The 24,387-nt window shown below is 36.4% G+C and overlaps 1 protein-coding gene across 1 annotated transcript in view; it reads right to left on the bottom strand.

Moving 5' to 3' along the window:
• The window catches only part of LOC149217323 (amino-acid permease BAT1 homolog), a 116,501-nt gene extending 96,443 nt beyond the window's left edge, over nt 1-20,058 (bottom strand). The window contains exons 1-2 of the mRNA XM_089392981.1: nt 19,724-20,058; nt 18,918-19,100 (exon numbers count right to left, since the gene is read on the bottom strand). Of these exons, the coding sequence (XP_089249107.1) occupies nt 18,918-19,100; nt 19,724-19,849 (309 nt within the window). The 5' untranslated portion in view covers nt 19,850-20,058. The remainder of the gene's footprint in view (nt 1-18,917; nt 19,101-19,723) is intronic.
• Nucleotides 20,059-24,387: the final 4,329 nt, after the last annotated feature.

The following is a 24,387-nucleotide window of genomic DNA, read 5'->3' as shown; positions in this document are numbered from 1 at the left end:
AAGGAGATCATCCAAACAAGCAAAGTTCTAGAAGTGGACGTAAAATACAATAGACTTAGGGCAGAGGAACACAAAATGTAGGAAATTTTCTGGGTATGGCTTAAAGTGGATGCCAAGGATATCCATGTAAATCAGCTTGACCACTTTTGCAACATCTTCAGTCAATGCAGTGTGCGCTTAGGGAAACAGGAGGGTGATCCCACACCTTCAGGCTTGAGTAAAGACGGGGGCATTTTGGCCCTCAACCTTCCTAATCAACCAGTACATGACAAAGGGAAAAAAGGCAGAAAATCGACGAGGGAAGCTCTTAAAGAAGTGCGTGAACTTCTGCTCAACTCCGGTCAAATGGGGCAAGGATTACTTTCCCCACTCCCTCCCCCTCTCCCAATGAAAATCGTCTCATGGAATGTTCAAGGCTTAAATAACAAAGGTAAGCTCCACTCTCTTAAAGAAAAAATTATCAAAGTTAAAACAAATATTGTATTATTACAGGAGACCAAAATGATGACAGACAAAATCATGGAGACAAGCAAGTTTTGTTGTTGTAACAACGAAGTGATGATGATTGATGCAATAGGTATGGCGGGCAACATAGCGGTGCTCTGGGATCCCAATCAAGTAATATTTAAGGATTGGATAGGCATGCATTGTACCCTCTCAGACAACTTTAAACTTCTTGGATCTGAGACGTCGATGGACCTGACAGCCGTATATAGACCATCTACCCCACAAACCAAAGACCATTTCCTCAAAAAAATTGCTTAGCTGTGAACCAACTTTTTTATTTCTCCTTGGATCATTGGGGTGACTTCAATATGATCCCGCATCTAGATGAAAAATACAGAGGGATCAGGCACCTAGACCGTTTCTCTTGGGCTTTCAATGACTTGATAAAACATCTTCATCTGGTAGATATATCAACTAAAGTAGGTACACATACTTGGAATAACAAGGGAGGAGGTCAGCACTAAGTGACATGCCAACTGGATCGGTTTCTCCTTTCGGAAGACCTGATTCTTAAACATCCCCTTTTAGAAGCATCCATTCTGCCCTCTCTTGGTTCATGTCACTATCCTATCTTCCTGAACATGTCCACTACCCCCAAAAGTCAACCACTTAGCTTTGAAAGCTTCTAGCTTTGTCATCCTAGCTTTGTGGAAAAATTAGAGGAAGGGTGGAAAAATTTAGCGGTGCCTGAAGGTTCCTGCATGCAAACATTTCAGCGGAAGCTCAAGGCTCTAAAGCTTCGCATCAAAATCTAGAATAGAGAATAATTTGGGGATATATTTGTGGAGTAGAGACAGCTAGAGGAAAAAATGGCAAAATTCTAATGAAAATTGTGTGTGAAGGGCGTACTGAAGACCTGGCTGCAGAGGAGGGTTACCTTCTAAATCAATTAGAAGAGCGGAGACAACAAGAAGAGACCCTATGGTGACAAAAATATAGAATTCAATGGCTTCGAGAGGGAAAGTGAAATTCCAAAAAAATTCACCGATCTACGATCAACCATATACATCACAACCAAATTACATCTCTTACCTCCGCAAATGGGACATGTCTCAAGAATCATCAAGATATGGAACGAGAACTAATCTCATTCTTCTCTTCCATTTTAACTGAAGAAGACCAAGATCGCGCAAAGGATATTGCTTGAATCACTTGCCATATCCCCAATCTTGTCAGTGAGGATCAGAACGAGGCTTTAATAAGGCCCATAACATATCAAGAAGTATAAACAATGATAAAAGAAATGCTTGCTAATAAGGCACCATGCCCTGATGGGTTCACTTCAGAATTATTCAAAGCTTACTGGCCCTTTCTGGGAGTAGAAATTGTAGACCTTATAGAGGAGTCTAGGAAATGAAAACAAAGTTGGTCAGGCCTTAATGCAACATTCCTCACCCTTATCCCAAAAACTAAGGAAGATAATTCTCCAGGAGGCTTTCGACCTATTGCTTTGTGTACTATGATCTATAAGAGCCTCTCTGCAATCCTTGTTTATTGACTGAAACCCATTCTGCATAACATCATAAGCCTAGAGAAATCTGGGTTTTCGAACGGCGACAGATCTTGGATGGTATAGTTTCTGCTCATGAAGTTATTCATTCTCTCACGAGTCGTAAGCGATAAGGGATGCTTCTTAAACTAGATTTATCAAAAGCATATGAATGCCTCAGTTGGTCCTACCTTCTTGAAGTGCTGAAAAGCGTTTGGGTTTGTAGAGGATTGGATCAGTTGGATTCACTCTATGATATCAACGCATTTCTTTTCAATCTTGTTGAATGGTTCCCCCTCATCCACTTTTCGTCCTTCCAAGGGTCTCAGATAAGGGGATCCAATCTCCGCCTTCTTATTTATAATTGTTGCACAGGGTTTGAGTCGACTGATCACGACAGCTAAGAGAAACAATGAGCTTAAAGGCCTTCACCTCCTAGGCACGGATATATCCATGACTCACCAACAATTCGTAGATGATAATCTTCTGTATGGAAAGCCTATGGTTTGGGAGACTCCTGCGATAGATGGGATACTGGTTGAATTCCAAGCAGCTTCTGATATGATCCTCAATAAGGAAAAATCAAACATTTATTTTTTCGATACTCATCCTATGCAGTTCTCTCTAGCTCGTATTCTAAGTTTCTTGATTGATTCCCTGCCTTCAAAATACTCGGTAGTCTCGTTATTTGCTAATCCTATTCGTATTGCATGCTGGAAAGACATATGCACCAAGCTTATGAAAAAATTATCCAACTGGACTTCCAGAGCCCTTAATTTGACAGGGCAAGCAACCCTCCTCAAAGTTGTCCTTTAAGAAATCTCGATCTACCAACTCTCGATTATAACTTCTCCCAAGACTGTCTACCATGAGCTAAAGTCCATCTTCTGAAGATTCTTGTGGCAAGGATCCAGCCTTGAAAAGAAATGTTCTCTAGTTGTGTGGGACAAACTTTGTCTTCCCAAAGCAGAAGGAGGTTTGGGCCTGCGAGATCCTGAGAATTTGAATGTTGTGTTAGGTGAAAAACTATGGTAGCATTGGATACAAGGGGGCACAAAATAATGTAAATGAATATGGTCTCAGAGGTATGGTCAAGTCAAGTCTCAATGCAGGCTCCTGCGGGATCCTTATTTTCCTTCCGGGTCTGCAATATGAAACTTAGCTAACCGAAACAAACATCTTATATGCGACCACTTCTTTTGGGAGATCAAGAATGGAATGACCACCCTATTATGGAAAGAATCATGGCAGCAACTGCCGCATTTAGATCGAAATGTTACCTTTTTGGACCTCAAGAATATCCTATCTCAATAAAGCATAGGAAGGGTTGCTGATTATTGGATGGAGGACAACACTCAGCAGGAATGGAGATCTTGGAAAATAGATCGCAAATGGATTGTGGAGGCACCTCAGGTATTGTCACGCCCCTACCCTGGCGGTAGTCTTTCAATCGCACGAAGGGGGTGCAGCACCACCACTCGTTTTCTTTTTAACAATACTCACAAGTGTGGACTACGCCTAACATTCCATACTTAGTTTATTTTTCACTTTCTAAGTATTAACTTTCATAACACAGTGGAAACATTCAATTATTCTTCTTTCATCATTATTACCATTTACACATATGCACAGTGGATAATTAACGGGAGGGGCAACTCCCTAAATATGAGTTTGCCCACAATGATAATAACAATATTTTATAAAATACAATTACAGTCTTTGTGAGAGAACCCCAACTTCTCTTCAGCAATTTCTGTCAAAATGTGCAACTCGGCCTGCACCGTGCAACCTTGCCCGAACCACCGTTCGGAGTGCCCACCGGTTCTACTTCCCGTCGCACCGTTCAACAAAACTCGTTCAGGGGCTCATTCAAGAACCCGTTCAGAAACTCGTTCATGAACCCATTCAAAAACCCATTCAAGAACCCATTCAGAAACCCGTTCGGCAACTCATTTAGAACCGTCATTCAAAACCTCGTTTAAGAATTCGTTCAGGAGTCCGTTCAGAACCTCCGTTCAGGACTTTGTTCAAGATTTCGTTCAGAACTTCGTTCAGGAATCCGTTCAAAGCTTCATTCAAGATTCCGTTCAGAACAGTCGTTCATCACATCGTTCAGAAACTCATCCTGTCGGTCGTTCACCCAACTGTCCAGAAATGTCGTTCAGCTGCCCGTTCAGAAACCCGTTCAACGCATCATTCAAGAACTCGTTCAGCTCGTTCAAGAACTTGCTCAGCGCATCGTTTCTATGACTTCGGCTCCTCAGTTCGGTGTTGCAGTCAAGAGCCGCCTGCACCTTCTCCACGTCCACCCTTTGGCTCGCCCTCACCTTGAGCTCGCACTTATGAACTTCAAAACTTATGATTTCTTCCTCCATGGCGTCCACCCATATATACGTTTCTCCATGGTTAAGTCATGGGTTGGCCTGACCAGGCCGACCTGCCCATTCAGCCAAACGTGCCCCCAACTCATGTCGGCTCACCCATGTCGCCACCCCACTGGGTCCACATGTGCGATATAAGTTCACCATCGTAAGTTTGCACACTTTGCCAAATTTTGGTTTTTCAACCTCCGTTGGCTCGTCATGCTCGTGCCCCGGGTGCCTTTAACCGACCGCCCCAGCTTGTCGCACTTCTCCAACTCGTCCCATCATTGCAACCTTTCATCGCAACCGAATCGTCGCACGCCCGGCTCATCACGTTTAACAGGGAGCGCACCCATCCAACTCGTCGCACGCCCGGCTCATCGCGTTTAACCGGGAGCACACCCACCCAACTCGTCGCACGCCAACCGCCGACTCGTGGGATTGACAGGTATGTTGGCAAACACTATCTCAATAGGCAACAACGACGCATCTCTATTTCCTAGATCCAGACAAACTGAGATGGGGTTATTCAACTAAGGACGTGTTTTCAATCAGAGAAGCCTACCTCATCCAGGTTAATGCCAATCAAAATCAGCAGTAGAGCATATGGAGCCACATCTAGCAGGGGAAACTCTGGCCAAAAGTCGCCCAATTTATGTGGTTACTGGGGCACCTACTTATTCTAACTTGGGATCAACTACTTAAGAAAGGATTTTCAGGCCCATCCCAATGCCCCTTATGAAAGCATTAAGAGGAAACGATGTCCCATCTTTTGAACTCATGTTCAGTCACAACAAAAGTTTGGGACCTGCCTGGAGCCCTATTTGGCTCTTCAAATCGTAACCAAGACGACCTCCTAGCAACCATTAAACAATGGAAAAGAACCTGTTATTAAAACCTGATTGCTAACAAATCTTGGTGCTTAGCCTCGGGCTTCATTCTTTGGAACATCTGGAAGGAAAGGAACAGGACAATCTTCCATGACCACCCCCCTTCCAACGCCTCTATCTAGAGTATAGGAAAGAGAACCTAAGGGAGACTATTCTATCTAAGAAATGGGGTTCAGATGATTGGAAAGCCGACCCTCCTAAAGCCTCGATCCTCTCCTCTCTCAATCTGTCTCAGGCCATGAATCCCCTGCAATCCTCTTCGCTCCCTGTGGATCCCATCTCCTCTCTGTCTATATGGCCTAATCGAGTTGTGGGTGTGCTTCGCTATTCTCTAGGATCACCCATTGGTTTGTATTCTAGACACTGTGGCAACACAACTAATAATGTGGTAGAACTCATTGCCCTGGAAAAATGTCTCACTTTTGATCTAACTCAGAGATACTAGAAGATACACATTGTTGGTGATTCCAAGTTGGCAATCCAAATGACTCAAAATATCATTGATGGATCCCCCTCCTCAAAAATAGTGCGAAGATGGCACTTAGAGTCCCAAGTGGATCGCATTAAATGACTCTTGGGCTGATTTTCCTACTCTAACACAGGTTATGTCATGCGTGTTGGAAAGAAAGTAGCGGATTGGCTAGAAAATAGAGTCTCGTTGAACCAACACATGGATTTTCACCCCTCCGCGGCACAAATTTTTGAGTTGACCTAGACCTGGGGGAATTCCATATTCTCAATGATCTCCTTGAACATGATTCTCCTTCCCCCTATGGGGGTAACCAAACGACGCCAGGTTGGTCCTCGGGCTTTCCCCCTCCACCACACGACATACATGTTGCATTAATCACTTTTTTCACTACCCCATGCTCCTTCTGGGTGATCTTTTTGGATGGTGATTTGGTTATGTTAAGTAGGGTGGAAAAGTTCTTGTTGTTGTTGGAAGTTTGGGTGATGTATGTTGGCAAGATGGAGGGTGACAAAGTGGGCAACGATAACCATGGAAACTCACCAGAGTTTTGGCTCTGGAGATGCAACACAGTGAAAGTCCGATTTTCTCTAGCTTGGCAGGAGTTTGGCCTTCAAACGAGTATCTGGGATCCCGTCTCTTTCCTAGGAGGAAATTTGCATCTTGGCACTACCTGGGGTTGTAAATTCTGGTTCAGTCACCTTCTTTGGTTTTGATTGCTCAAGGTGGTATCTCTTATTGGCTTTGAATTCGTTTTTGTGCTCTACTGTTTAAATCAGGCCCTAAGGTCTATCCTGTGTGTCGTGTGCTATCTTGGGGAGTCCTGGGGTGGCTTTGTCTCTGCCTCTGGGGCTTGGCGTTTTCAAGTGTTCCTTGGCTACTATGGGTCTATCGAATTTAGTTTACCCTCTGGGTCTCTTATGTTTGAGCACCGTAGATTCCCCTATCTCGATTTTCCTGTACCTACACTCTTTATTTGTTACCTGGTTAAAGGGTTGTCCTTTTTTTCTTTTTAGTCTGGTAGTAGTTTGCATTTCTTTCTCTTCAACTATGGTGTATCAGGGGTCCCAATCCAGGTTGTTGGGCAGTCTTTGGTGGCGCCTATGGGCTTGGGGAAAATTGGTCTGAACCTTTCTAGGCGAATTTCTGGGTAGCCCTTCGTCTCCTCCTTGGCGGTGTCTCTGGTCCCTGCCCAGCCTTGTCGGGTGTCCTTTTACCCTGGCCGGTGTTATTGCTCTTTCCATTGTAGGTACACTTTAGGGTGCTCTTAGTTCTGGTTGCTCATCACGCTTGCTACTAGAAAAATGCCTCGTTAGCAAGGGAGGCCTCGTCGTGGGGGTGGCAACTTCGTTAATGAAGGTTAGCTCGCTCCTCACAATAACTCGTCTTCGGGGCATTCAATCAGCACAGAGCATGAGGGTTAGGTGGCGCTCTCCCCATCTCGCTCTCTGGGAAGAATTGAGGCTCCCACAACAATGGAATCCTTCGTTGCGCAACTTCGATACATTCAACTCAATTTCGACATCATTCGTGACCACATGTATGAAGATTGTAATGAACTCGTCGCATATATGAATGATATTCAATATAGTCAGAATGAGATATTGGAACAACTGGATTCTCTTCGTCAGAACCACCACAGAACAAATGACCACCTCCGTAACCTGGAAGCTCATGTGGAACATATTGATTTTCACATGCATGAACGTGATGGCTATTTTGTAGCCCACGCCCCCCCCCCCCCCCCCCCCCCCATGCTCCCTCATCCCCATCCATGAAATGTTGTTGCTGGTCTCTTTTGCTTTTTTTTTTCCTTTTTACGAGTACTATATGGCTTCTATGCCAAGCATAAATAATGTTGTAAAGCTCTATCTATGGCATCCTCTGGCCCTCTATTCCAACAAGTTTGGTTGTGATGAGGAAAAGGGAGTCGTTGAGACATCTTCTGTAATCTTTGTTTTCATGAAAATCTAATAAAACAATGTTGATCAACAAAAAAGAATATACAAAACAAAACAAAAATTAAAACATTTAAAAAAATTAAATCTAAAACAAACAAATAAAAAGATTTAAAAAATAATAACAAGTAAATAAAAAATATATTAAAACATAAAAAAAAACAAAAAAAAATCAAATATAAAAAAATGTATATAAAAAATTAAAAATAAAAATCACTTATAAAAATGTAAAAGAAAAACTTAATTAAAAAATTAAACAAAAAAAAGAGGTTAAAAACAAAAACAAAATAAAAAATATAACAAAATATAATTTTTTTTGAAAAAACAAGAAAATATTTCCAAAAATAACACACAGGAAGGGAAAAAAAACATTAAAATAATCCTCTAAAAAGATAAATAAATTAAAAAAAAAAAGTTAATAATAAGAAATCAAAACAATAAAACTTAAAATGAAAAATCAATATTTTTTATTTTTATTTTTTTTCTATAAATTAAAAAAAAAACATTAAAAATAATAATAAACAAAAACAATTAAAAAAATAAAATTAATAAAAAGCATTAAAAAAAATTAAAAAATTAAATAAGGTCCTGACCTTTGGTCCCTCAGGGGTTGGCGGTGTCTTGACCGATTCTGGGAATTGGCCTAGGCCGCTCTTAGCACCCGAGGGGCTGTGGGCTAGGGCGGGGGACTGCACGCACCCCCTAGGCCCGCAACCCCTCGGGTGCTGGTAAGGTGGTTCTAAAATCGGCCAAGCCCCCTGCTAGCGTCTAAGGGGTCGTGGGCCTGGGCAGGGGGGTTGTACACACCCTCCCGCCCAGGCTCGCGACAAGGTCCCCTACCAGCACCTGAGGGGCCATAGGCCTAGACGGGGAGAGGCTTCTTGCACCCCCCCTCCGCCCAAACCCACAACCCCTCGGATGCTGGCAGGGGCCTAGGCATGAGGGGGCGCTGGACGGACCCCCCCACCCCCGCCTAAGCCTGCGACCCCTTGGGCACTTACACAAGACCTGACCGATTCCCGGAATGGGCGAGCCGCACATGCAACCCCCCTCCATCCTAGCCCATGATCCCTCGGACGGCTAGGTGGGGTTGGTCGGGTGGGTTTTTTTTAAATGTTGTTTTTAATTATTTGTATTTTTTTTAAATATTTTTTGTTTTGTTTTGTTTTCTATATATATATGTTTTTGTTTTCTATATATGTTTTTGTTTTAATTATATGTTTTAATTTTAATTTTAATTTTTGTTATTTTTACTTAAAATTTTATCTGAATCATTTTTTCGAAAAAAACATTTTCAAAAAAAACATTTTCAAATGTCATCGTTTTTTGATACAAAATTCATAAAAGTTGCTATTTTTCCAAAAAAAATTATTCAATTTGTTTATAAAAATATTTTATTTAACATGTCATTTTTAGCGAAAAGGTTTAAAAATACATATTTTTTTTAATTATATCTATATGTAAAATGTATATTTTTTGTCGAATGTTTAAAATTATTATTTTTTAGTGACAATTATTTTATGTGTATTGAAGTGTTAATTAAGGATATATAAATATATAAAAAATCTTAACCTCAAAATATTAGTGTTATTATTTTTTTTAATTTTTTCAAAAAAAAATAAAAAGTCATTATAAAAAAACATTGCAAAGAAAAAACAAATTCACAAGTTTGGAAAACACTTAAACAATGAATATCTTAGGTGCTTTTCAAAGTTTGCATGAAAATCACCAACACTTTTAAAAAAATATCCATACTTAATATATCAAAAAATTTAAAGTGTCAAAAATAAACCCAAAAAAGAAGAAGTTGATGTTGCATCAACACTTTTCAAATTGGCATAAAAATCACTAACATTAAAAAAAATGTGCATACTTAATACATAAGAAAATTTGAAGTCTCAAAATATACTCTAAAAAAAAGGTGTATTATGAATCAACACTTTTCAAAATCGGATGATTTTTTGCTACCTCTAAAAAGTGAGAACTCGGTTCAATACCCGTTTGATTGGTAACTATGTTCCAAAGGTATTATTACATTGATCATATAAGTGAGCTTTAACTTTCTATGGTCTAGTGATAGAACTTTAAAAAGTATAGCATTGGTCAAATGGCCTAGATTTGAAACCCCACAGAAACTCAAAGGATGGGGCATAAAATACATGCATTTTTTCACCAAATCTCTTGCAGGCAAGAACCTATGGAGGCTCTCTCGAGAAGGATGTCTCCAGTGCAAATTCCTTCAAGCAAAGTACTTCCCAGGAATGTCTATAGCTAAATGGTCTAGACTCCCTAGAAAATCCTCTAAAGGAGCAATCGTTTTGAAGGTGTTCGTTAAAGCATTTCCTTTGGTTGAAATATGGGTCACGTGGTGAGTTAGGCATGGTAATGAAATTAGGATTAGAATTGATCCTTGTTGTGGGGCCCATAATGATTATATACTCTCAGATCCACTTATTCAAGCACTCATCAAGGCCAACATTCACCATTTCGTAGATGTTAAGGCTCAAACCCCTCAATTCAAATGTAGAAGTAGATGGAATTCAACCTATTCTATGGGACTCATAGGTGATTTAGTGGATGCGTGGGACATGCATATTGGTTTGCTTTGCTCCATTTTCATCTCTCTAAGAGAAAATGTCTCAGATTCTCTCTATTGGACTTAAAATCCTTAGTCTAGTATGTTTACGACCAAATTAGGATACAAATGTTGGGCGGAAGATAACTTCAATGGCCAAAATTTCTAGTGGTGGAAGGAAATTTGGAAAGTCAATGCCCCTTTAAAGGAAAAACCCACTTCATGGTTGGCACTCAATGACAAGTTACTCACTTGGGATTCGATTATCAAGCGAGGTTGGGTTGGGACGAATAGATGCCTTCTTTGGATGGCTCAAGAGGAAACACATGCTCACCTATTTATTCATTACAACGATGTATCTAGGGTCATCTCCAACATATGGCGAGAATTTAAACCCAAATCTAGTTGGGTGGGGTTGATCCTAGGGGATTGTTTAAGGTCATGGATGTTTGATAAACATGTTAGATCCTTTGGTGCGATCCCTTATCTATTGACAACCTGTATATGGAGAGCCAGAACCCTCATTATTTTCAGGATAAGCTTCTCCCTCCTAAATCTTGTGCAACTAAAGTCATTTCTCTGGCTCTGGAATATAAGTTTGATATCAAACAACAAAAATAGACAAATTTAATTCTTCCTTAATTGGATTTTGACTCCCCTTAGGGATATTTATCCAGCAAAGGCCATTCTCCTCGTTTCAGGGTTGGAGTTGTTTTCTCTTTTCAGTCATACACATTTCATGTATTGCATGTATGCCCTTGGTAGTGGATCAAATAATAGTGCAAAGTTCATTGCACTTTGGTTTCTGTTAGCACTGACTCATAAAAACAATTTGACTAGCCTTTAGGTTGTGGGTGATTCTATGTTACTCATCCATTGGGGAAATCACAAGGCAACGATGAATAACATAGGTCTTGAGCCTCTTCTTAGTGACATTCGTCAAACTAGATATTCTTTTGAGTGGATTCCCTTTTGCCATATCCTTAAGGAATTAAATGGTGAGGCTGACGCCCTGTCAAAGGAAGCTCTCTCCCTTCTGGATGGTTGAACTGGTCTATATGAATTCAATGATGGAGAAGAGGTGGAATCAATGGAAACAAATATATCCTTCCAACATGTTCATCTATATTATTTTTTTTTGTTATAAAGTTTTTTTCATGAGCATAACATAAAATGTTGATATAAATGGGGAGAAGTTTCTCCTAGTTTTGCTGCGTTTGAAATACTATAAAAGATTGTTCGACATAAATGGGGAGAAGAGGCCCCTAGTTTTGCTTACGCAATTTTGTAAATATTGTTAGACGAATGATAGAGACATGTATATATTTCTCCTTTGAATGTATATGATTTTTTTTCCCTAAAAAAAAAGATTTTTTTCCTTAAAAAAATAAAGCCTATCCCGATAGTGGGTAAATGTAAGCCTTTAAAAGCTTAAACGCAAGAGAAAATCACCATTCCAAACTTCAACAATAAAATTTTCTATTGTAAAGTGTTAAAACAATCCTAAAATGAGGGCTATAAAAATCGGATCATTTAGGAGAGAAGTTGTTCCATTACTAAGTGTATGATTCACTATCTTGGAGAGTTATTAACATAAAAATGCCTCAATGTTATTTAGATGAGGAGCTTAATCACAAGTTACTAGATGATTTTGGAAAAGAAGTATAATCACAATTACTTTTAGATTAGGAAAAAAGAAAAGAAAAGAAAAACCATCATGGATTAGTGAGTGAGTTGATGATTCTAGATGAGGAGCTTAATCACAAGTTACTAGATGCTTTTGAAAAAGAAATATAACCACAATTACTTTTAGATTAGAAAAAAGGGGGCAAAAAAAACCCACCTTGGATTAGTGAGTGAGTTGATGATTCTAGTGAATGTGTGTGGAAATTTAGTGTAAGACCTTAAATAGAATACTCAAATTTTCACCATAAAAACAAGTTGACAAGCCATAAACAACAGGTTGATTTGTATATTGACTCAAGTAATGAAATATTTGGAGCATGGGATAGCATATAAACTTGAGTACATTGATCTACCAAACTAAGTTAAGGAAGAGATACCACTTACTATTGGGTTATGGGGTCTTGAAGATTCTTAGCAAAGGAAGAGAACCAAGGAAGAGATTCCCCTTACTATTGGGCTATGGGGTCTTGAAGATTCTTAGCATTGTCTTCTTCACCTATAGTGTTGAAGTCCTCCAATATCAATGAACACTAGAGGAGCATCAAGCTAAGACAAATGGAGCTTGCACACATCAAAGGGAGGTTAGTTCAAGCAAAGAAACCAAACCCTAAGTACCAAAAGGAAAATAAATCATATACACAATAAAGAAACAAAGTCACATGGCATTCAATTCCGATTCTATTGGATCTAATCTATATTTTTCCTAGAATTACCACTATGATACCTTACCCTCTTTTTTATTTTTCTTGAATCACTTAGTACTTTTTTCTTTACAAATGCTTTGTTTTGTATGGGACTTTGTGGGGAGTGGGGGTTGGAGTTGGGGGAGTGGGGAATTTTAAATGAAGTGTTATATCTTTTTCTTCATTATTTTTTGTTTTCCTTTCACACTCTTCACCTCCTATCCTTTTTTCAACTTTATTTAACTTAAGCTTAGTCTTTGGTTTCCTCTAATTTCTTCACTAAACCTGTTGTATGACATTTAATAAGCCATACATAAGTGGGACTAATATTTTTTATGAATTGTAGTGTAAGGAAAACAATGGAAAGTGTTATGTATGGTTAGGATATGGGGTACAATATTACCAATTGGCCCAAGTCAAGACACACTTATGTAAGGACAATTATGTTCTCCATGGTACATGAGGCAAAATAATAAAATCTTTACTTAGTTAATAGTGTTATTATTCAAATCTAATGCTTAGTACTTTCATGACAATAGAAATTATCCACACCATTTCTAAGCAAATAAATCACACATGACATTATATCAACAACTAAAAGAGATATCATTTTGAAGTACCATCTACTAGAACACATATAATCTAAAGTGTAGGGCACATGAGCTGATGTACCACGATAGAGTTGATTTGAAATAGATTAGTATGTATTTTAAGGAAAGAAGTGAAAGCACAAGTTTGAATTTGAGGGAATGAGCAAGAGATCTCATCAAAGCAACATCGTCACACCCAAATGAGTGTGTCTCTAAAAGTACTTACCCTGAAAGGGAAACATCGTCTAGAGATCATGAACATCATATTGAAGTAATACCTAGAGGTACTCCTCATAATAAAAGGCCTTAAGATATCCTCATTAGCAAAGGGGTGAGATTGAGAAAATGGTACAAGAAATGTTGGATTAAGGTATTATTCAAGCAAGTAGGATTTCATTCTCAACTCCAATAGCGATGGTGAGAAAAAAATAATACTTGTAGGATGTGTCCTGATTTTAGAGATCTAAAACAAAATCTTCATTAAGGAAAAATTCCCTATTCAAAATATTAATGAGCTTCATCGAGTGACTTTTTTACAAAGATAGATCTTAAATTGGGATACCACCAAATTAGAAAAAAGAAAAGGAATTCCCAAAATAAAATTTATAACACATGAAGGGCACTATGAGTTTTTGGTCATGTCTTTTGGGTCAACTAATGCTCCTAGTTTACAAAGCCATATGAAAAAAAATTCAACCCCATATTAGAAATTTTGTATTGGTTTTCTTTGATGATATACTTATCTATAGAAAATCATCATAAGACCACATTAATCATGTGGATAAAGTCCTACAATTTCTTGAGAACAATCAATCGTATCTAAAAAGATCCAAATGTGTTTTTTTTTAGAAATGAGAAGTAGATTGTTCGGGCCATATTGTTTTAAGGGAAGGGGTTGAGGTGGACCCTAAAAAGAACCAAGCTATTACAAAATGGCCTATTCCTAAGAACGTCAAGGGTCCTAGTGCAGTTTTAGGTCATATGAAATATTTTCGATTTTTTTTTAAGAACCAGTATAGATCCATCTTAACCACGGATCTAGCAAGAGCTGAGAGGGATAAAATCCCTTGAGGTGCAAACATCTTTTAGAGTGGAAACATATTTGATCCCTCTAGAAGCCAACTAGATATGTAATATATATATAATTATTTAAATTGTATTTTTGAATTTATAAAATGGATTCAATGTCTTCAAAATTTACTTGGAAAGTTGGATTGTGTACACTACACAGCTTAAACTTACAATTTGAACACCTCTTTTCTAGATTTCAAACAAAATTGACTAAAAAATATACATAAAAAAGAGCCACAATGTAAAATAATGAGAGTACTTAAAATGTTTTAACCATAATTTTTTTTTTTCAATTGTTCTATATGATGTATATATAGTTTTCTTTATCATATATAATATATTTACATTTAAATATTTTACTTAAAATATTTTATTTATGGCTTATGTTGTCTACATTAAAATGAATTTTCTATTATTAATATATTTTTAAATATAATTCAATATTAATTAACCCTCCTATTAACATATTTTATTTATGATTTACATTGAATTTTTCATTATTTATAATATTTTTTAAACGCTGCATGTTAATTTGATAGTAATAATTAAATGAATTGCATATTTCCTTCTAGTTGAATTTTTTTACTTTTAATTTCTTCTTGCATCAAAATATTTTATTATGATCAACACTAAAATACTTTTTTATTTACATTCTTTCTATATGCATACACATGAATTTGAGATTGAAATAAATTAGTGAAACATGCATATTTAAAAAATTTATTCAAATCATGTACTGAAATATTTTAAATTTCTTTATTTAAGTTATGTATTCCATTTTTTTATACAACTTTTCACGTTCAAAAGTGAAAATATAAGTTTTTTATTTTTTTAGTTACTTAATTTCTCTATAAAATTGATATAAGATTATGATATTTCATATGGATATCTAAATATTTGAGTCGAGTAAAACATGTATCTTCATTTTTTTTTTATTATAGTCGATAATTTTTTTCATTTAAAGAGTTTTTTTTAAGAGACACGTGTCAACTCAAGGTTGAGCATGGACAAAATTACACATCTCTGTCACACTGGGCTATAGAATGAGCCTCTCGACTCAATTATGCATGCATTATAAGCCCAGCCACATTTCCCTAGAAGAAAAATTCACTTGTATGGAATGAAGAGGCTACTTTGGCATTCGCCCAGTCACATTTCCCTGGAAGAAAAATTCACTTGTATGGAATGAAGAGGCTACTTTGGCATTCTCACTCTTAAAGGATGCCAGGATGCCATGTCTTCTACACCAGTGTTGGAAACACTTGATTTTGGTAAAACATTCGTAGTTGAATGTGATGCATCAAGATAAGGAATTGGAATAATACTTAACACAATAATAGAGACCACTAGATAATGAAAGCAAACAATTCAAGGAAAAAGACTTGGTGAAATCTACATATGAAAAATAATTGGCAACAATTTTACATACAATAAAAAAATAGCAACAATAGGAGGCATTTTGAAATCAAGATAGACCATGATATTCTAAGGTACCTTTTGGAGCAAAGGTTCTTATTAGAAGAGGAAAGAAAATGGATAACAAAAAATGCAAGGATTTGATTTTGAAATAATCTACAAAAAGGGGAAGGAAAATATTGTTGTAGATGCCATTTTTGGAATAAAAGAAACCTCAAGTTTATATTCCATTACATCTACCATTATTGTGTAATTAGAATTATAAGCTCACCATGAAGGGGAAAATGGTAGTAGTACTTGACATAAAATACAATATATAATAGAAGGGATGAGTTATATGGAAAATTGACAATAGAAAAGATATATCATTTGGTACAAGGGTAGAATATTTTGATGCCTTCAATCAAAGTTGAAGCAACACATATTAAGGGAGTCTCATGACTCTCTCATGGTAGGACATTCAAGGTTCCTTAAAACATATCAAACAATCAAAAAATAGTATTTTGATAAGAAATGAAGAAAATTATTCAAAAAATTATACGAGAATATTAGATTTTCCAAATAAACGAATAAGAGAGAGTAAAAGATCCATAGTTACTTCAACCTTTACACATACCTAATCAAATATGAGAAGATATATCAATGAACTTCATTATAGATTTACCAAAAATCGAGGGTATGATGTGATTTTTGTGGTCATGGATCTCACAAAGTATGCACATTTTTATGGAATTCAAAGTACATATATGACAAACTAAGTGGCATAAATGTTGATGAAGGAAATTCAAACTTCATGGATTTTCTAAAGTAAGAGTAACTAACAGAGCTCCAAAATTTTTAGGAAATTTTTGGAAATAATTACAGAAAATGAGTGAAACAACACTAACTATGAATTCAACATCCACAAATGGATGGTCAACACCAATCATTAACAACTGTTCAAAGGATTATCCATATCATTATTCTTTAGATAAGAAATCTCAATGGTGAAGCAACTTTCTCTAGCAAAATGGTGTTATAATACTACTTATCACATATCTACTATGATGCCCCCATTTAAATCCCTTTGTGGATATCATGTTCCTATTATCTCATACTTTTCACAAGATGAGTCCAAAGCATAGGCACTAGAGTCACATATGGAGAAGACTAAATAAAATTTGAAACTTTCTTAAGGAAAATTATCAAATGGTGCAAAACAAGATGGAGCAATGAGCATCTCACCATCAAAGTGAAAGACAATTTGAAGAGGGTGATTGGGCATTTTTGAGATTGAAACCTTATAAGTAATCTACTCACAAACAAAAGAAGAATAAGAAATTACTACAAAATTTTATGGACCCTACAAAATTATTCACAAGGTTGTATAAGTGTCCCTACGAATTTGATTTTCCTCTTTTTCACATTCATAAGGTTTTTCATGTATCTTGCATAAAAAGGGTTTTGGGATAAACTATGTGAGTGCAAACAAAACTTCTAGAATTAGATGATGAAGAGAAGTTGACTCTTGATCCAAAGAAAAATATAGATTGATGTTCTCTATATCTTTAGAATAGAACCATTATGGAGTACATAATCAAGTGGAGGAATATTCATCTAGAAGAATCTATATAGGAAAATGAGTAATTCATGAAGAAACACCCTGAATTACAAATTTGAAGGGAAAATCCTTTTTAAAGAGTGGGGCCATGTTAAGGCCCCTATGTTAAAGCCCTAACAATAATTCATTATTATTTTATTATTTATGGTTAGGATGACTTGGTGATAGGTTACATCGGACTAACTTTATCTCCTATTTATAAAAGGAGATCCATTTGTATCAACATCATGTCTTGTGCATTGGATATATTGTAAAAAGAGGTTTCCACCTTGAAGTGGATTAATAATCTTTTATTCGTTATCATCCTTAAGGCATGGAGTTACTTATTCCTTATTCTTACACTTTTTTGGAGTTTGGTTCATAACAACAACTCAAGTGGTGCACCTCACTGTGCTTCAACCCAACCTTTCTTCTCTCTATTTCAAAGCAAACCTTAGGTTTCCTTCTTCGTAGAACTTTGTCATCCTTGATCTATTAACCTTATCCAAAATAAGTCTTGGATCCAACCTTTCCATATCTTATTCATTCAATCACTTACATCCCAGAGCTTATGAACTCCCAAGACCATCCCTCAATTTCACCTCAAGACTATCCCTCAAATATTAAGGTATCTCAAATGAAAACTATTCCCTCAAATGAGGCAAGTCCCTTCTTTCCTCCCTTCAACTGGCCAAAAAAACATAATCTTGAACTGTCGTACCCTGGCATGATAAGCCTAGAGATCGTAAGAAGATGAATCAGGATGGACGAGGCGAGAGAGGAGAGAGGTCTAGAACAAGTAGAGTCAAGGCGAAATGAGAGTGTGAAGACTAGTTCCCAAACTAAATGGAGAGACAGGTCTCGATAGAGGAATGCCATCAATGCTGCAAGGCAACATGACTAGTGGAGTGGGCAAGCAACAATATGTAATGGTGGATCAAATGGTGTTATGTGATGAGAGTTGCATTGTTGAGAGGAGAGTGTTAATGCCACTGCTATGCAACATGCATCAAAAGTCTTAACGACATACAATTAAACCAACTCAGAGGGGCAAGCTGCCACCTCCTTCGAGCATGTGTCTCGATGAAGCATTGACAGCCTGTCCCCACCCCTCTGTGAAAAAGACAACCCATTTGGGACAATTTTGTTTAAAATTTAAATTTTTTAACATTATATATTTTAATAGTATGATATACAATATTGAATTTCACAGGATTTTTCAAAGTACTGAATTCTTTTATATATTAAAAAAACTTTTTAAACAACTATAATTCAAGATTTTATAAAAAAATTAACTACTGAATTATAATTAAAAAAATAAAAAATAAAAATATACTGTTATTTTATATTACTATGTGGTATGTGGTATGGAATTGAACTTATGGGAACTGAACACAAATTCCAAACGTATATAATATGACACTATCTCTGGTCGGCAAATTTAAAAATATACTGTTATTTTATATTACTATGGCATGGAATTGAACTTATGGGAACTGAACACAAATTCCAACCGCAGATAATATGACGCTATGGAAATTGAACTAATAACCTCTAGTTGGCAATTTACGGACGCATATAATAGGCATATATGGAATTGAATTTATGACATTTGCAAGGCAGTGGAAGAATAACACTCACAGGAAACGAGGAGCAGATCTCGGACATGGCAATGGCAATGAAGGCCGTGAAAAACGCGACCACGACCCATCCCCAAACCAGAGGCGCAGGTCCACCATACTGAAGACTCGAACCATAGAGCGGCACTATCCCTGTGAACAGTGTGATCGTCGAGAAAGCGATGGCCAGTGTCTTGAACAACGTCTGGGCACAAAATTAAACAGAAATCATTTCTTTGTGAAGGATCTAATAGATGAATTTCAAGTTAATTCTAATTACAGAAGCTTTAATTTCAAAAGAAACTATTTCTTCGATCCATTAAAACATTATATCAGAAATTTGAGGTGTTTGCAGTGGTGGTTAAACAAAAAAACAAGTTAATTCTAAGCTCTAATTTCGAAAGAAACTATTTCTTTAATCCATTAAAACATTATATCAGAAATTTGAGGTGTTTGCAATGCTGGTTAAACAAAAAAACAAGTTAATTCTAATCACAGAAGCTTTAATTTCGAAAGAAACTATTTCTTTAATCCATTAAAACATTATATCAGAAATTTGAGGTGTTCGCAATGCTGGTTAAACAAAAAGACAAGTTAATTCTAATCACAGAAGCTTTAATTCCGAAAGAAACTATTTCTTTAATCCATTAAAACATTATATCAGAAATTTGAGGTATTTGAGGTGTTTGCAATGCTGGTTAAACAAAAAAAATTCGGAAATTTGAGATTTTCTCAATGCTGGTAAAAAAGAAGAAGAAAAAGAAAACAAAGAGAAGAAAGCGAAATTGCAAGAAAAGAAAGTGAAATTGCAAGAAAATAGATGAGCACCATTTCTCTTCTGAGCTCTTGCTTGTATCCCAGCTCATTGAGGCGCCGCTCCGCAGGGTCGATCCCATTAACTGTGGATTGGCCAGCTTGAACCCATAGGGCCTCGGCACTACCGTCAGGAGACATGGCGAAATATTGTTCCAGGTGAGATTGAGCAGGAAGGGGCTATAAATTAGCGCAGCACTCAAAGAATTCAGAGAAGTAGTACGCCAGCTTGACGCGCAGAAGAGGGGAGCAGTCCATGAATCTTGATTTTTGATGTGTGATGAACGTGCGCTTGTGAATTCAGCTGAGGCGCGGGGCACGCCCGCCTGACGTGCGGAAGAGAAGACCGCTACAGTAATCTTGATTTTTAAAGATATGGCGGACGCGCGCTTGCCTCAATTCCTGTAACGCCTTTGTGCGAGAATCTTTGAATTGAGTCTTTAATTCCACAAGTGGCTTTCATCGGTGGAATCAACGAATAACGCTGTGTTTGCCTTGGACTTTGGTATTTAATATGGGGTCGCATTTTCTTATTCACTCGATGCTTTGCAGAAGATTCTGGATTTCTCGAATTTTTTAATAATAAGGGATATGCCTTGTCATTATATGAAATGTGTTTCATTAATAATTAGGATGGTGACTTAGTAGGTTGAATTTAGGTGAGATGTCAAATTTGTTAGATGGAAAATGTACTTTATAATAATAAAATATTGTTATTAAGATAGTGTGAAATTTATACTTATTTTCCATTCTTATAAGATTTAAATTCAAAATTTAATAAAAGTTAAATAAAATATACTTACAATTCAAAATTTAATAAAGGCTAAATACAATATAAATAAAATTGAGAAGTGTATGTATATATACATCAATCTATGGAATGATTGCATTTTCTACTTTATATCTTATGTTAGGATAGAGGAGTTCTATAATCCAATTTTCATGGTTCATTTCCATTAAAAAATAATTTGATGAGCTAACCTCCATGGTTCATTTTCATTGAATTTGGTTGTTGATGAGCTCAGCTCACCTCCAATTTACTTAAAAAGTGTGTGTATGTTTATATACATCAATCTATGGAATGATTATACTTCCATAATTTCACACCTTAATTTAAAATAAAAGAGTTTTGTAAGTCAATTTAAGTTAAAATAAAGGAGTTTTGTCAATATATATGATTCATATTCTTTGAATTTTGTTGTTGATAAGTTCATCTCACTTTTGAATTTTGTTGTTGATAAGTTCATCTCACTTTCGGTTTACAGAGAAGGACATATATATTTATATGCACCAAACTTAAGCACTTTCACACGTTAAGTTAAGATAAAGTAGTTATGTAAGTCACTTTCTATGGTTCATTTTCTTTAAATTTTGTTATCGATGAACTTACTCATTTTTAATTTACTTTAGTTATATAATTTATATATTTTATTTTTATTATTTTTAAAAATATATTGTTTTGAGAAAAAATATAAATATGTTTATAATGTTAAGTTTATAATTAAAATTTTTTGGATCTAGTGACTAAATGTGAGCATATGTGTTAAATGAGTGGCTTTGGGGATCTGTTCGAGCTCTACACACATATTAATTCTACATCATGTGAAATTTGGGTATTCATTCTGTTAGTACGAGGGAAGATCTTGCTTTCCCTGTAGATAAATTTGTAGGTAGGTTTGGAACGCAGTCCAATGCGAAAGCTCAAGCGATGGATTTTGGCAAGCAAGGTGTGTGGGTCTGCATCCATGGTAGCTCCCTGGGGTTTCGACCTTGGCTAAGAGGCACTGTGGAGTTTAGAGGCTCTGTGGTGCGGTTTGGAATTTACCATTTTCTCTGTCCTTGGGACCTGGGCATGCGAATGGGCGCAAAACTGAGTCAGCTCCAAGATTTGGCTCGTCATTGGCTCGCGCTCAGCAAAATCCTCTCTTCAGGCATTCAAATATCTGAGTGGGGTAAGAAATTTGTGTCTCTCAGCTTCTTTGCTTGTCTGTATGTTCTGAAGATTGCCTATCTAGTATTGGGTGGGTGCGAGGATGCAGGCTCTTCGTGGTTTCTCCTAGGCGTCTCTTGGTGTGAGGACGGCTTTGGGGTGACTAGGGAGCGGCCCGTGTGTTCTTTCTTGTTTAATTGTGGTTGTGTTGTCTGTGGTGGAGGGCAGTTAGGGTGGTGGAATCAGCTTTTACCATTCGACCTTCCAGTTTGGGAAGTTGTTTGTTTGTCTTGCTTCAGAGGGCAAGTGACGAGTGCCCTGATGCAGTCTTCTCCTTTGGGGTGGCTTTTGTACTTGCGTTGGGTTTTGTAGGTGCTCTATTACTGCTCCTTCGGGGGCTTGCCTCTGCCATTTGGTCAGCTCGATCCTCTTCTCCATGCCTCGTTAACGGGATTTCCCTCACCGCAGGGGTGTGCAACAGTTTCAGGGGAGGCGTCCTAAGCCTGGTCTTAGTGCATCCTCAACCAATTCGTGTCGCCGAGAATCGAGGATACTGAGACGCTCTCTCCAACTCGTTCGCGTGGTCATGTAGTAGCTCTGGTTATCATGGAATCTATAACTAAGCAACTCCGACAGATCCAAATTAATATGGATATCCTCAGAGACCACAGGTATGAAGACAAAAATGAAATTATGGCTTAGTTCAATGACATTCAGTATATAGCCAGAATGAAATTTTGGAGCCGTTAGACAGTCTTTGATGCCATCATCGTCGTACGAATCACCATTTTCGCAGTCTGGAAGCGAGGGTGGAACATATCTATTTCCATGTGCATGATCAAGTCGATTTCTTCGCAGCTCCCCATGTACTCCCCCCTCACCCCTCCCCTTGATATGATGTTGTCAGCTATGACTTCTATTTTGTTAACTTCAAATATGCTAAAGCTAGAAAGCCTCCCGGAAATAATATATATAAGTTATCTTTTTGGATATTTTCCAGTCCCAATTTCAAAAAATCTAACTGGAACTACCAAAATAAACTCTATACACTACATTTGGTTAAAAATCTAATAAAACCAATTTTGAAAAAAAAAAAATTAATATTAAAAATAAAACCCCATTATTAATTTATTAAATAAATATTAATTTTAACATATTAAATTTTACTTAACCTATTGAATTTTACATGTAAGTTTATCAGAAAAACACATTCAAAATTATCATTATTTTTTTTCATAGTCAGCAGAATTCACATTAAAACATAAATAATATTATATTAATAATATTTAGTTAACACACAAGTCATATTTAAAAAATAATAAAATATTTTAATATAAAAAACCCAGCGGTTGTATTTTAAAACTAATAACTAAATCATATAAAAAAATCCAAGCAATGATATTGAGTTTGTCTTTTACAGTGGACTCATTCTAACTCCCCAAATAAAAAAATCCAAGCAATGATATTGAGTTTGTCTTTTATAGTGGACTCATTCTAACCCCCAAAAAACCACCAAACATATTTTTGACTTAAAAGCATGATTCCGACAACCTATCGAATAATTTTAAACTTAAATAATCATTTTGATAACCCAAATAACATTGCCTTCTATTATACTATGCTCCTTTTGGTCTTTGACTTTAAGTATCTTGTGAACACGTTCCAAAGCAGTGTACTTTTATTTTGTTTTTTTCCCTCTTCACACCGGGAAAACCTATTTTATTTTTTTTCCTATCAAGTAGGGTATTGGTTAATTTAATTTATTTTTTTATTACAATAATTGATTAAATAATGGTAATATAATTATAAATTATCACTAATTTTTTGGGTGTAAATTAATTAAATACTTTGATTAATTTTGTGTGGAGTCATTGTGATTATGTTTAAAGATTATAATTGTAGTTGTTTTAATTTTTAATTTGGTTGGATATAAACTAATAATAGCTAGTGAAACCATATAAATTAAATAGTTGGTAAATACTAATATGAATTAATCCACCTACTTCATGATACATGTTAAAAATTCACAAAAACTAACAAAATTATATATATATATACTGATATTAATGGTAAACATATATATGCTAAAATAATATATAAGTTAAACATATATACATTTAAAAAGACTTGGAACAATATTCTTAACTAGGAAGATTTACACTTATTTTCCCATGGTGATTCTTAATTTGTAAATAGATTTTGATACAATATCATGGGTCAATACCATGGCTCATCAATACCACATGCCCAAAAAAAATGTTACTCACTTCATATGAAATGTTTTGTTCATATGACATTTTCTTAATTAACCAATTTAATCAAAATGATAAAAAGAGCATAATTACTATGGAGATAAATCTCAACCTTTGATTTGTGCATACTATAAGAATATTCTATTATATTCCATGGAGGTTAAATCCTTAGTATCAGCGAATAATCATTGGTAATTAAATAGCTCCAAGGGTTATCTCGTTGCTAAGTACCTCACTAGTTGGGAGGTCATGGGGTCAAATCTCCTCAACGCCCTTGGGGTCAGGATTTTCTTGTTTGGCCGGAGGGTAGATCCTTTCGGGTTGATCTGCCCACAGGTAGATCCTTTCAGGGTGATCTACCCGTGGATGGATGTAGCAACCACCTAATGTCCATGAACCACCCTTAAAAAAAAATCATTGAAGGGTGATCTACCCGTGGATGGATGTAGCAGCCACCTAATGTCCATGAACCACCCTTAAAAAAAAATCATTGATAA

The sequence above is a fragment of the Pinus tabuliformis genome, chromosome 1_1 (assembly GCF_031772625.1).
Source record: "Pinus tabuliformis cultivar Carrire ecotype Pingquan chromosome 1_1, CPIR1, whole genome shotgun sequence".
Lineage (NCBI taxonomy): Eukaryota > Viridiplantae > Streptophyta > Pinopsida > Pinales > Pinaceae > Pinus > Pinus tabuliformis.
Note: the sequence above shows the minus strand (reverse complement) of the source record. Positions and strands in the feature narration are given on the sequence as shown.